General features: G+C 52.4%; 2 protein-coding genes across 2 annotated transcripts; both read right to left on the bottom strand.

The window, feature by feature from the left end:
- Nucleotides 1-5,517: 5,517 nt before the first annotated feature.
- Nucleotides 5,518-6,212, bottom strand: EAH_00042400 (hypothetical protein, conserved; the record flags this gene model as incomplete). Its single annotated transcript, XM_013395090.1, has 2 exons — nucleotides 5,518-5,571; nucleotides 5,889-6,212. 2 exons carry the CDS (start codon nucleotides 6,210-6,212, stop codon nucleotides 5,518-5,520), a joined length of 378 nt encoding a protein of 125 aa, XP_013250544.1.
- Nucleotides 6,213-9,324: 3,112 nt separating this feature from the next.
- Nucleotides 9,325-12,044, bottom strand: EAH_00042390 (DNA-directed RNA polymerases III, 39 kDa polypeptide, putative; the record flags this gene model as incomplete). The annotated part of the gene is made up of 8 exons (XM_013395089.1): nucleotides 9,325-9,360; nucleotides 9,578-9,718; nucleotides 9,921-10,033; nucleotides 10,377-10,461; nucleotides 11,009-11,175; nucleotides 11,362-11,466; nucleotides 11,645-11,726; nucleotides 11,847-12,044. The coding sequence occupies 8 exons, from the start codon at nucleotides 12,042-12,044 to the stop codon at nucleotides 9,325-9,327; spliced, it is 927 nt and encodes a 308-aa protein (XP_013250543.1).
- Nucleotides 12,045-12,096: the final 52 nt, after the last annotated feature.

Here is a 12,096-nt window from a genome sequence, read left to right as displayed (position 1 = left end):
TCCATTGATGCCACACACGCAGCGCCGCTCACTGCACTTGCCCATTCGCACACCCCTACACTCCTACTACTACCGATCCAGTCACCATGCAACGCACAGGACTCAACTGCAAGCAGCAAGCACCCCCTGCCTACCAATCTCTCGACCATCCGTATCACGCCGCCTCAAGGCGCCAAAACAACTGCGCTTTGCACGCCTCCAAAGAACAGTCGCTAGCCAAAAGGTTAGCAGCGCCAACTGTTTACATTGGCCCCCTATCAGCGTCCCCTAAAATATCCAGCAACGCACCTCAAACGCCGCTCGCCATGCATATACTACGTGTCTCACGAGGAAGCAAGCTCCACGAAAACCCAACCGACCAACAACCATCGACGGCAGAAAATGAATGCGAACAAGAAATAAGCACCGCCGCAAACTTCTTCTACACCAGCGATGCTCCACGCATATGATGCTCCACGCGTATCCCGCGTCTTCGCACACCCATCCATCTATACTACCACTCCTACACGCTCTTCTTACAATGCAAACCTGCGCTGCTCCTGTCCTGTTGGTCTACACAGAAAGGGGATGCCTACGCCTACCCTCACACATTGCCTCACCCTTCTACTAGCAGTTCGACGCCACTCGCAACACGCCGGGCTCTTGACCTATCGCGCAACACACCACCGTCGTGCTGTCGAGCGGTGGGGCACTTGTGACGAACTTCCTGAGAAAGCAACGAAACTGCGCAGGTACTGCCACTTCAGTCGGCACACAAAGGCAAAACTGCGCATCCAGACTGAACGGTGATAGACATGTGAGGAACGTGCTGGGCCGTAGATAGTTTGCTCAGTTCCTTGTTTATTTTGTCTGAACACGAGTTAGAGAATCCAGGGGCTACTCAACTGGTCCACCCTTATATACGTCAATGCTATCAAGTAGTTGCAGACAGTCGGTCGCCGTTTGGCCCCTATTGTTAGAGCTAGCAGGCAAGTCTGCTCGCACGCATTGGTTCACGGTTAAATGCACTGTCAGGTCCCCTTGCAGCTCGGCCGTGCGCTTGGCCGAAAGTAACCCTTGCATGCGCAGTCTCAATTCGAATTATCTGGTCGGCTAATCGCAGCACTAAATGCACACCACAGCACGCACACTCAGATCGAAAACGCAAATTCACCAACACTCCGCACGCCGGTATCTGCCAACGCATATCTCCCCATCCGTACCTATCTGCACGCCGAAATCTCCAGGCTATGCTGGACTAGGCATGCGACGAACCGTTGGTGGAATTCGTCAGCACAGAAATGCTAATCTCGGCATTGCTTTGCCAAGGAAGGCTTCGGTGCCCATGGCTCCAGGCGCCATCAGTGGGTGCACTAGTGTACACCACCACAAGCCTTGCGTTGCGAAATTCCCCACACTATAGAATATCGCACCGCGTGAAGGAGACCCCGCGGATCGTTTGGTCGAAATGGAGGCTACGAAAATGCCTCCTGTGCCTCTGACTATTCCGCAGTCGTAGTTCCCTCATGCATAAGGCCACCTTGCTGCCTACGAAGAACACACCTGAAACACACCTTGCAACATGGCGTAGTAGTCAAATCCACAAAGAGAGCCCGAAACAACCGGGACGGCGTCACCCACGGGCAAATTGTCAAGCAGGATAGGATCTGTACCACTAGCTCACACTCAAATCCGCACGTCTTTCTTGCGACCATAGCCATGCGCCTGCATTTGCTACAGGTTAGCCCCGCACGGCCAGCGCCCGACGTCCTGTTGCGCCGCTGGGATAAAGGGGCTTCAGACTGTTCACCCGCATCGAAACACTGACTGCATCTGGTCTTCCTAAGAAACCCGCACAGTGACAAGCATTATAGGGGCAGCCTGTAAGAACTTCACAAGAAAAAATTTGACAAGCCAAAGGCCCATTGCACCTTGCAACGGCGGGTTAGCACACCTGCCAGCCGGACCGCACAAGACTGATGTGCTGTTCCGCCAATTTAGCATTCCATCTGATGCATACAATACACTATCTGCACGTCGCAGTCGACCGCTGGTGACCTATTGAATATGCGCCCGAGCTGCCACTGAGAGGTCCCAAATCAGCAAGAATCAGATCCTACACTGCTCTCAATTTGTCCTGCTGTCGATTCACTGCAACAGAAAGCAAGCATCAGCTGCGACTACCACATGATGCAACGGAGGATCTAAAAGCCTTCTCCCAACATTCTCCACCTTGGGCAAGCACGCTTGTGAGACAGCCAGCAAATTTCGTCTTTGGCATTCAAGCCGCACTGCCGTTCCTCGATGCACGTAGCTCAATGCTGCATACTGCTAGGTCTTGATGGCACTAGAGCGGCGCCACTGCGCAGACGCCCTCCATCCAGCCACTACGAACAAAAATGCCCATCATGAATTCTTGGTGCGGAGTATGTGTGCAACTCCCTGGAATTACAAGTGCTTCACAAACTACGCCGAATCTCTGAAAATTCAGACTCCCTTCAGGGACCCTGTTTAATGTGCCAACAAATGCATATCGTCCTCCCCAGTGCTCTTCCTGAGACATCCGCCAAATGGCATGCCTTCACTCACTAACAGTAAACATAAACGTTCACCGGAACTGGCCCCAGCGCCTCCTGCCACCCCGCGTTGCAACGCCGAACGAGCGTAACGTGCTAGAAGCAGAATGTCTTGCATATCCAAAGAAATTTTCTTTGTGGTTGACACCACTTCCAAACGATCTGGTACCTCCACTCGCCAACATTCAGCACCAGAACACGTGCCTCACCCAGCACTACGTACGTGGGAAACTCTCATGCTTGTCCTTCACAGCACATGCGGCAAATTTCCTCTGATTCGAAAACTCTTCAAAGTGACCCCCTTCTTCATGCGAACCCGGCCAAAACCTGGAGGACGTCTGAGGCGAAATGCACCCTGGAAATTCCCACCCTGGAAATTCCCTTACCTAAATCGATGGAATGCGAATGTGACAGGCCATATGATGGGAGAAATATACTACCCAAGGCATCTACTACGCTTCATGGTGGCATAAGCTGAAGTCTACGCCCCACCACGAAATGGCTCCCCCCAGCCAGTCAAAGCCAGCCACGTGCCCCGCACACCCGGCAGTTATTAGTCCTGCTCTTGACCAGTCCAATAGCAAGAACGCACAGGCTATGGCCCTCAACAACTTCACTCTCTTCTACATCCGCCACTCAGTCTGGGCAGCGAGGTACGAACACCACCAACACGCCGTTGGCACCGACGCTCCAACCAGCGCACGTTCCTTACGCATCCCGCAGTAGTTCCAAACATTCGTGTGGCTGTCTACTTGACATCATGTACACACTTTGAATTCATGGCTCTTCAAAGAAAGGTGTGCACCACCACTTTCCACCAGAACCGGCCTGGCCCTCCACGATTACTACAGTGGCAATTCTGCGCGAATATGCCATGCCACAGATTGTAATTAGAATGATGCAAGTATAGGACGGGATTATTGCAGACTCGACAAACGGTCAAGGTAGCTGCGCATCTAGCATGGACGCCATTACCGCCTTCGCCTCTGGGATTTTAACTAAGCGTCGAGGAACAAAAGAGGCTTTAGCATCACCGTCCACAGTAATGCCAAACAGCAACTGCCTTCCCTCTGAGAACTACTAAGGTCGTCCAATTATAGCTGTTCCTTGCGGCAACGAACTTCCTGCGATAAAATGTGCCCTTTCGCATAGTTGCTTGGCTGTTCCTCACTCTGTCGTTGGTCTCCGCTGCATTTCCTTTCAGACATCTAGTGGAGATACGACCATTCGCCAAACAACTCACACCTATCTGCACCATCACGAGCCCTGCCCCTCTTGGCTGCTACGATTGTCTGTTCAAGCTTTCAGGTACAGATGTGACGAACCTCTTGTAGAATTCGCAGGCCATCCCATATAACTAGCTCCCTGCCGACACACATGCCTTTCAAAGTAGGTCGTTTACACGGGTTTCAGCCGGCAGTATATAAATTTCCTCCCGCGAACTCTACCCACCAGAACGGTGCTTATGGCAACGCATTGGCTCCCAGAATATAAAAGACGAGTGTAGCCACCATGATTGAAAAAAGGACACCAGAAGTTCCGAAAATGTATCTGCGCACGTACGCCACTGCAACGTGGCCGGGCAGGCAGTAGGGCCACCACACACAAACGATACCGATGCGCTCGCAGCAATGGTGGTATCCACCGTAATTATCTAAGATTCAGCTGTGTTAGTCCTCGGTTTGCTTTGACACTAGAGAATGCGAGAGTGCGCCTCCAGTCCTGGTAATCTGGGTGTTTCCTGCCGTTCGGTTCGCACTCCGCTGGTTTGGGGCGGCAATCAGCCCCACGAGGTCAGGAGCGACAGGTCCCAACTCCGAACTACAGCGTGATGCAGCTCATCAACGTACACGGGGACTCATCAGCGAACTACCGCAAATAATGCGTGGGGTGTACAGTCAGAAGGACGATGCTGCAAACAAGCACTCCACCTAGGCACAGCACCAACGCCCACTCCCAGTCTGCTGCCTTGCCCACTTGGTGGGCCATTTAGTATACACAACTCACTGTCTGCAGCCATCCATAAGCCTGGAGCAGTCGCCGGCTTAATGGACAGATTAATCTTAGGAGTAGCCAAACAGTTGTGCTGCGATTATGACTGGCGTTGCCTTACTAACACATTCTTGGCTGTCACGAACTTCGTTCTCCCTTCAAGCTGACCCCACGAAAAGCCACACTCTAACTGTGGCAGTCAACGAGTTCTCCTCGCCTCATCAGACCGAACGGATACAAAGGGGAAATCTACGTCGCCTGCCACTCGAACCAGAAAACCGGCGGCAGCTTACACCGCAGGTAGGTTGTGGAGCTGCTAACCATGTGCCCCGTAGGAATTCTACGCTGCCAAAACCAATCTCCCAAAGGTGTTGCGTGCATCTCCTCCCATGCCCACGCGTGGAATGCCCTTCCTTCCGAAGAATGTGTAATTCACGTGGCGTGACTTCACACGCCAGCAAAAATAATGCTCACCAGCACCTACCTTTCCTCTTAGAACGATCATGGCCTTTGCAACATCTGGCGGACTCCCAACATACTCAGCTTCCCGCCGAATGCACGCACCTGCTAAAAGCCACATCGGAGCGATTTCTACGGTGTTGCTGAATGCGCAAGTGCCCCGCTACCTCAATCGCCCGGCCATCTTCGGCTCATCGCCTGCGCAGCCGCTGGTCCACCTTACTTGCAGATGTATTAGCACTGCCCGTGAATAGCATTAGTCTCCCTAAACATTAAAATCTGCAATGGGAGAGGCCCTTGCACTTAGTCGTGGTAAGGCTTGCTCATTTATCTCAGAACATTACCACAGCACGGCCGCGTGTTCTACATTGGCTTACATCACTAACTGCGGTGCACCCGGGCCCACAGCGGCACAGCACCAGCACAGGATCCTCAGAAATTCAAACTGGACAGCCTAATAAACACTGATAAATCCAACCTCTGGGTATTCCTACACGTGTAAAAATGAGCATCATCCTTCTAGCCGCAGTAGGCTGATGCCCCCCAAACGCAACTGCACTGCAGCCTGTGGAGACACAAAAACATCACCCCCACCATAACCTTACCTGGAAATCAACAGACAAAGGGGCATCCACCACCCTCGCTCAATAACGCTTCTTCAACGGGTGTCATCTCAGTCACGGTTCGCGCTGCCTTGCGTTAGTATGGACACGTCTTTAAGCGTGTCACGGACTCACCTTTGAACTGGAAACACGACGGCAATACACGTCACATGGCCATTATAAGGGCCTCAAATCCTTCATGTTTCTATGGTACGAGAGATGCCACTGTGCAATGCATGCTACGACTTGCGCGTCTCTCCGACGCCCAGCAGCTGCTTACGGTGGCTTGTTGATCTCCTGCTCGAGGCTGCTCGGAAGAGTCTTCAGTGAAGCTCTGCTTCGTGGCGTCCACAGCAGTGAGCTTGTGCATAACGACGAAGACCGCAACTACCACAGCCGAAAGGATAACTACAGCAGTCGCGTCGCGCCGACGCGTGTCTAAGGGGCTACCGTTGCTCCTGGAATCCAGCTGTGAATGAGCACCCTGGTCACCAGGATAAGTTGTTTGTAGTGAAACGTCTGCTGTTTCATTCGAACCGTTTGCTGCCAGAGCAGTGGTCACCAGCATCGAGGCAAGCGGTAGGAGCACGTGAACACGAGGCATCTTCAACTTTTAGACTCAGAGTGCCACTTCTCTCAAGAGTGCAAAGTTCCAGACGAATTTGCCTGAGAGTCTTCATGTATATCTTCATGCATAACAGCACACTTTCTAGATCTATCGCAAATCCCTTCGTGCTCAAGCCGGTGGTCACGCGACCGTCTCAGCTGCCCGTCTCTGCCCAATGGGACTCGAACTGCTGTAGCCCCGTCTGTTTGGCAAAGTCATATGCATTTTTATTTTATTAGCATTACAGATCTAAAGAATCCTCAAGGATGGCATAGCGTAGACGCAATTCCCTGCGACCCCATATGTGTGGCCCCTGCCCGTACGTTTTTCCGTGTCTTCGTACCCGCTGACTCCTGCTTGCTTGCACTTCTTGCCTAGAAAGTAACGAGCATCAAAAGACACCAATATGCTTTCCTGGTTCTTCAGTCTCTAATGGACCGAAAGAACGTGTACCAATGTACTTCCTCAGCGTACTGCGTAATCGAGGCTGCGGGCATGGTGTACTCACAGATATCTTGCCCAGATCCTTGATGCATTTCACCACTCGTAAATCCACACTAGGTGAGGCTTTTGGAGGATCATTAAGCAAGTGTCTGAATGAGTTCCGGTCCAGCAACAATTAAACCCACATGCTCGGGGCATGAAGGTCACTTTCTTGCCAGTGAGTGCTTTCTGTGTATGCATTCAAGAACTGTTCTTCATGCGAATGGGAAATGTATGATTAAAGATGTACAGGGTGGAAGTCTGAGAAGGTCCGTCTGTGCATTTGGAGCTCGAGAATAAACTGCCTCGAGCTGGCTCTGCTGGTGGGAGCAAGGACGATGCCAGCGATCTCCTATGGTGGCACAAAACTGTAATTGGAAAGTGATAGTGAGCACGATCTAGCAGTGAATTAGCGGGCATTAAGAGCAGTGACAGTCAAGGTAACTGCAAGTTGCAAGTACCGGGAATCGAGACGAATCGATCCTTGGGAGAGATCCATCGGTTAACGTGGTTACACGGAGCCCACAACTATCAACCCGCACGTTTTCTTAAGTCCCCTTTTTTAGTACTCCATCTCATGCAAAAAATTTGCTTCCACTGTGCAGTGAACAGTTAGCAGGTCTCCAGAGCACTTGAGGATTTGGATTAGCTTCAACAGCACGTCGCTCCGTAAGGACCGGACTGACGCAGAGAGGTCGCTGGGAGTTGAGGGGTGGATTTTCATAAATTCGGCGAGTGCATAGGCTTGAGATTGCTGCATGCTGAGCAACCAAAGAGACAAATGCCTCACGCACCCATGACCAGAAGGCAGGAATCTACGCTGAGCTACCAAATAGGTTACGTGCGAGACATCCCAGCAGCCTACCAAGTCAAGAGAAAGGAAACACTCTCTCGAACTAGTGTCAAAGCCTATGGAGAAAGTAGTTGTGGATGCATTTCACGAGTTGCATGACAAGGAAGCGATTCAGCGGCAGCAAAGACCACAGTGGCGTCCCGTGCGAATGAAGCACAAGCGGTGGAGACACCAGGCAGGGAGCAGGGACACAGGTTACGTGATCAAGACGCTTGCGCCGTCTGGAAGTGTCTCTATCTGCCAGGTTGCCGCTGAGCTTGCAGCTCCTCCCCGACACGTTCGCAGTTGACTACCCTGTCTCATTAGGCGCACAGGAGCACTTCACAGCAAGTGCATCGCGTCGTTGATTGGGACAATATACTGAGAGGTAGGACCGGCGTGGCGCTTTACTGTTCGCAAAAGCGCAGTGGCATCAGGTTTGGACGGCTCCGTTAGTTTGGTTTTCTTATACCGTTACACTGAGCCTACCTTCGCGAGCCAGTGAAAGTTCTAAAGAGAGTTTGAAACGTTTTGACTCTTCGAAGCCACGTCAGTCTCTTTTCTTTTACTGCTTACTTAACAGTGCCGAACTCATCGTTTTGTTGCATTTCATATCATGCCCATCTCCTTCGGAGTCATCTGGAGTGCTCTGGTGGACTCGAATGGTGCCTTCCCAGCTCTAGAGTTGGCATTACTTCGATGCAACCAACATCGACGTGCTGGGGGTGAAATGAGAGTGGCATGTGGGTGTTTGCTTCGGCATTTTCTGTTCACTCGTGGCACAGGGCAGATGAAACTTTGCCTGCTATCGTGAATCACAGGCTAACTCCGCTCTTGGCACTGGAAAGCGTGCAACAACCAAGTGACAAATTAGTCGCATCTGTAGTTGTCAACCACACACGCACCACCGGGTAGTGCTGTGTCCTAACTGCTCAAGAAAGTAGCACTTTTTATTTCCTAGCATAGAGTTTGCTGCATCTTTAGAGAATCGGCCGATGCACCCCGCCAACTCTCCGCTACCTGCACCAAAACGCAGTCATGGGTGTTGTGCTGCTGTTCATTTCCAACCACACCTGAGACTTCAGGCAGCTCCTCGGAAGTATTGATGTTTGCACGGCATGACTCTGGTGCTGCTAAGGGCGTCATGCAGCAGTGTCCGGAGGGCCGTCGAATTTAAACCCCACGTCCATTCATCTGTTAGTTGGGTGGTTTCGCGCTCGAAAGCAAAATTTGGGACCCCAAAGGCATATGGAGGACTGCTGCTCCCCCATGTCTAAACGCCTAGAGCTAATCCCTGAGTACCGCAAGTCCTGAGGCATAACCTAGTGTGGCGCTAGCAATATCAGCGTAGAGTGCCTCTCTAGAGGGGCTCGAAGGCCTTTTGACTACAAATATAAGGATCCACCTAAGCAGGGAAAAGCCGCCAACACCTTTTGTTTTGTCGTGGAATTGTGTGAAGGGAAGTCTTGAAGTGGAAACTGTGCGCTATCCAGATCAACGCTATCGAGCTTCTACGTGTGCTGTGGTCGCTGGTGCTTCCCATTAGGCAAGCACTCAGCCTAGACGGAACCCCAATTCGCCTAAGTGGGTAGCGCCTACCCGCGCGTCAGTTCCTTTGCGCCTTGGGTAGGTTGCCTCGATACAAAGGTTTTTTCCAGTATTGCAGAAAAAATACGGTAAGAAACAAACGCTTAAACAGCTCAGTTGTAAAAGCCACAGGGTACACCCGGATTCCTCCTAACCAAAAAGCAGCAGCCCTAAAAAGCCAGTCCAAGCTCGCATGCGCTCTTCGCGCTACGTATCAACCTCCGCCTCGCCCTCCACCTCTACCTGAAGAGTATAATACAACAACAGCCTAGCTCTCATCCGCAATCCAAACTCACGCCTTCGCGAACGTCGGCGTACCACACTAACGAGGCACCAGGAAAGACGTTAATAATGCAGTGGAGGCTAAGGCCTATTCCCGTGAGCCCAAGCCCGTGCGCCCCAAGCGATCCGCGTTGTCCCCTCAACCCCATGCCCTTGAGTCGAACCCCTAAACCCTTACATCTACGTCAAGCCCAAGCCAGTGGGAGAGGTATGTGCATTCTCTCGGGTTAACTCTCCCATCTGCGCTGCAGTCCCCAACGAGAGGGCAGCCGATGCACGGGACGCTGTCGAGCAGACGCAGGTTTTCACTTTGATTCCACTGTGCGTACACACCAAAATAACAACAGTCGGCTGCCCCTGTTTCTGCTCCTGTCGCTCGGGGAGCAGAAGCGCCATCACCTGCTTCTCTGGAAGGCTGACAAGCACCGAACAACGGCCTGGGAGTTGCCCAGCTACCAGGCGCCCGTCACACGACAGCGGCATCAGCAAGCACAATATCGCTAGGAGCAGAACTGACTTACGACGAAGGTAGTTTCCGTCCCTGTGCGTATTCGGGCTACTTTGTCTTCGCACTCGAGGGTCGCCACCAACTGAGATATATCCTCGTCCGTGAAGGCGCCGCCGCCCACATCACCTGAAGTGTACACGCGTCGCAGCAGCTGGCTGCTGCATTTGCTCTTGGTGGTGCGGCACTCGTTGTACTTGCTGCAGTCTCTGCACTAGCTGTAGCTACTAAACAGGCTACACCTGCTGCACTTGTTGCAACAGCGAGCGCAGTGGAGCTGCATATCGTTCGCCAGCTCTTCATGCACTAAAAGGGCAGAGTGCAGTGCGAGGAATGGGGGAGGGATGGGCTGGGCTGAGCCCGCACAGACGGTTTCAAGATGTCAAGATAAATGCAACCCAGCATTCAACATGCAGATTGACTCAAATACACCGAGTAGCCATATTCAATTATTTCGTGTCTCAAAAGTTACCGCTGCTCCGCATAAAAGCCACAAGGGCCGAGAAGGTGGAAGACCGGGCGTTGGACAAAAACATCGCCAGTCGCTCGCGCAGTTGCTGCAAACAGCAACACCCCTCAACCCCAAACCCTAAACCCTAAATCCTAGGTCTCTACCAGTGGCAGAGAGCAGAAAAAAATGTCCTCCTTGCAGCCTCGTGCTACGACCATTTCAACCCCGAACCGTCAACGCCCACTTCTGACAGCAAAAACAAGGAAAAGGCATTTATGGTACAGTGGCTCGCAGTTTTACCCTTAAGCTCAAACCATAAACCCTAGTTCCCTAACCTCAAACCCTAACCCCCGCCAGTTCGTACCTCCACAAGCTGCTCGTTAAACTCCCCATTCGTGTAGAAGGAGCCACCAGCTATCTGTAAGCGCGCGGCACAGCAGTCTTGAGGCCTCAACCCTAAACCCTAAACCCTAAATGTTAACGGCTGAAGCTAAAACCCCAATTACACAATTGTGCTGGGTACGGGTTGACCACTCCCAAGCACCGACTAGGCAGATCCCACCCTAAAGCCCAGCCCCGCGTTAAACGATAGCATGATGATCCCGAACGAGTCAGGGTTAAGGCAATAGACCTCTCAGAGGGTTTGTTCGCACCTCTTTAGCCGGTTCCATGTGAGCTAGGATATACATTTTCCTGTTCTTCACGTGAATACTCTTCACAGGCTTGATAAGCTGCAGATTCTCGCACAGATTGCGGACCCCTCGCTGGATAATGTGAGTCTGGAGGCCTGTGCTCTTCCGAATGTCCGCCGTCCATACACCTGAACACAAACCCTGAACCGCCAAGCCCTACGCCGTCAAGCCAAGCACTCTCAGCACGGTACTGCCGATGCGCCCAGGAGCAGCTGGCACTGGCGTTATTCCCTGAGAGCGGGAAGCCTCGGTGCTGTGGGGGCACAACTGATGGTTTAGCGTTTACGGCCGATGGTTTAGGGTATACGCTGTACCGGTGTTTCCCGCTAACTCCACGGCACAGTAAACCTTGTAGTCAAGCGCGTCGAGTTGTTTTAGGGCAGGGATAAGGTTGGCAGGCCGAACGACGCAGCACACATCTGCAGAAACACCCACCCAGCCCTAAATCCTAAACAATAAAGCCTAAAATCCAAGGGTCTGTCCGGATGTGGAGTTGGGAGTGTGAGGGGCTCCCCACAATACCTTATCGGTCTCATACTCCCTACGGAAACTCTATTTCTCAAGACTACATCCGAGGTCCTAAACCCTTGGGCTTACTATCTCCCTTCTTCCGAATGACTCCCGCTCGCGCTTCGTTTAGTCGGTTGAAGACGGCGACGATCTTTTCCCGGGACCAGCCCTGCAGAGGAAACCCTAAACCCTAAGCCCTAAACTCTAAACCCTATTTACCACAAACGGTTGTTTCTGCAGCCTTATCTACCTGCAGCACCTCTCTCCGAAAGCTTTTAGCAGAGTCTACCTGGTCGAGAAGGAGTTGCTGAGTCAATTCGTTGTTGTTTCGGAGGCCCAAGTTGTACGCAGTGGACAGGTCCTCCCCAGAAAGGGTTGCAGAACCACGGGGGGCCCCTGAACGGGGAACCCCAGTGCCCTCTCCAGCAGGGGAAGGCCCCGCATCTTTGGCCTCCCCACCAGCATCGCTCTGCTTTGCAGCCGACATGGCGGGCCGAAGAGCCTAAACCCTAAACCCCCCCCCCCCCCCCCCCAGGCGC

Source organism: Eimeria acervulina, genomic scaffold (assembly GCF_000499425.1).
Source record: "Eimeria acervulina Houghton genomic scaffold, Eah_scaff548, whole genome shotgun sequence".
In the NCBI taxonomy this organism is placed as follows: Eukaryota; Apicomplexa; class Conoidasida; order Eucoccidiorida; family Eimeriidae; genus Eimeria; species Eimeria acervulina.
The sequence above is the reverse complement of the archived record's forward strand: the minus strand, read 5'-3'. Positions and strand labels throughout refer to the sequence as shown.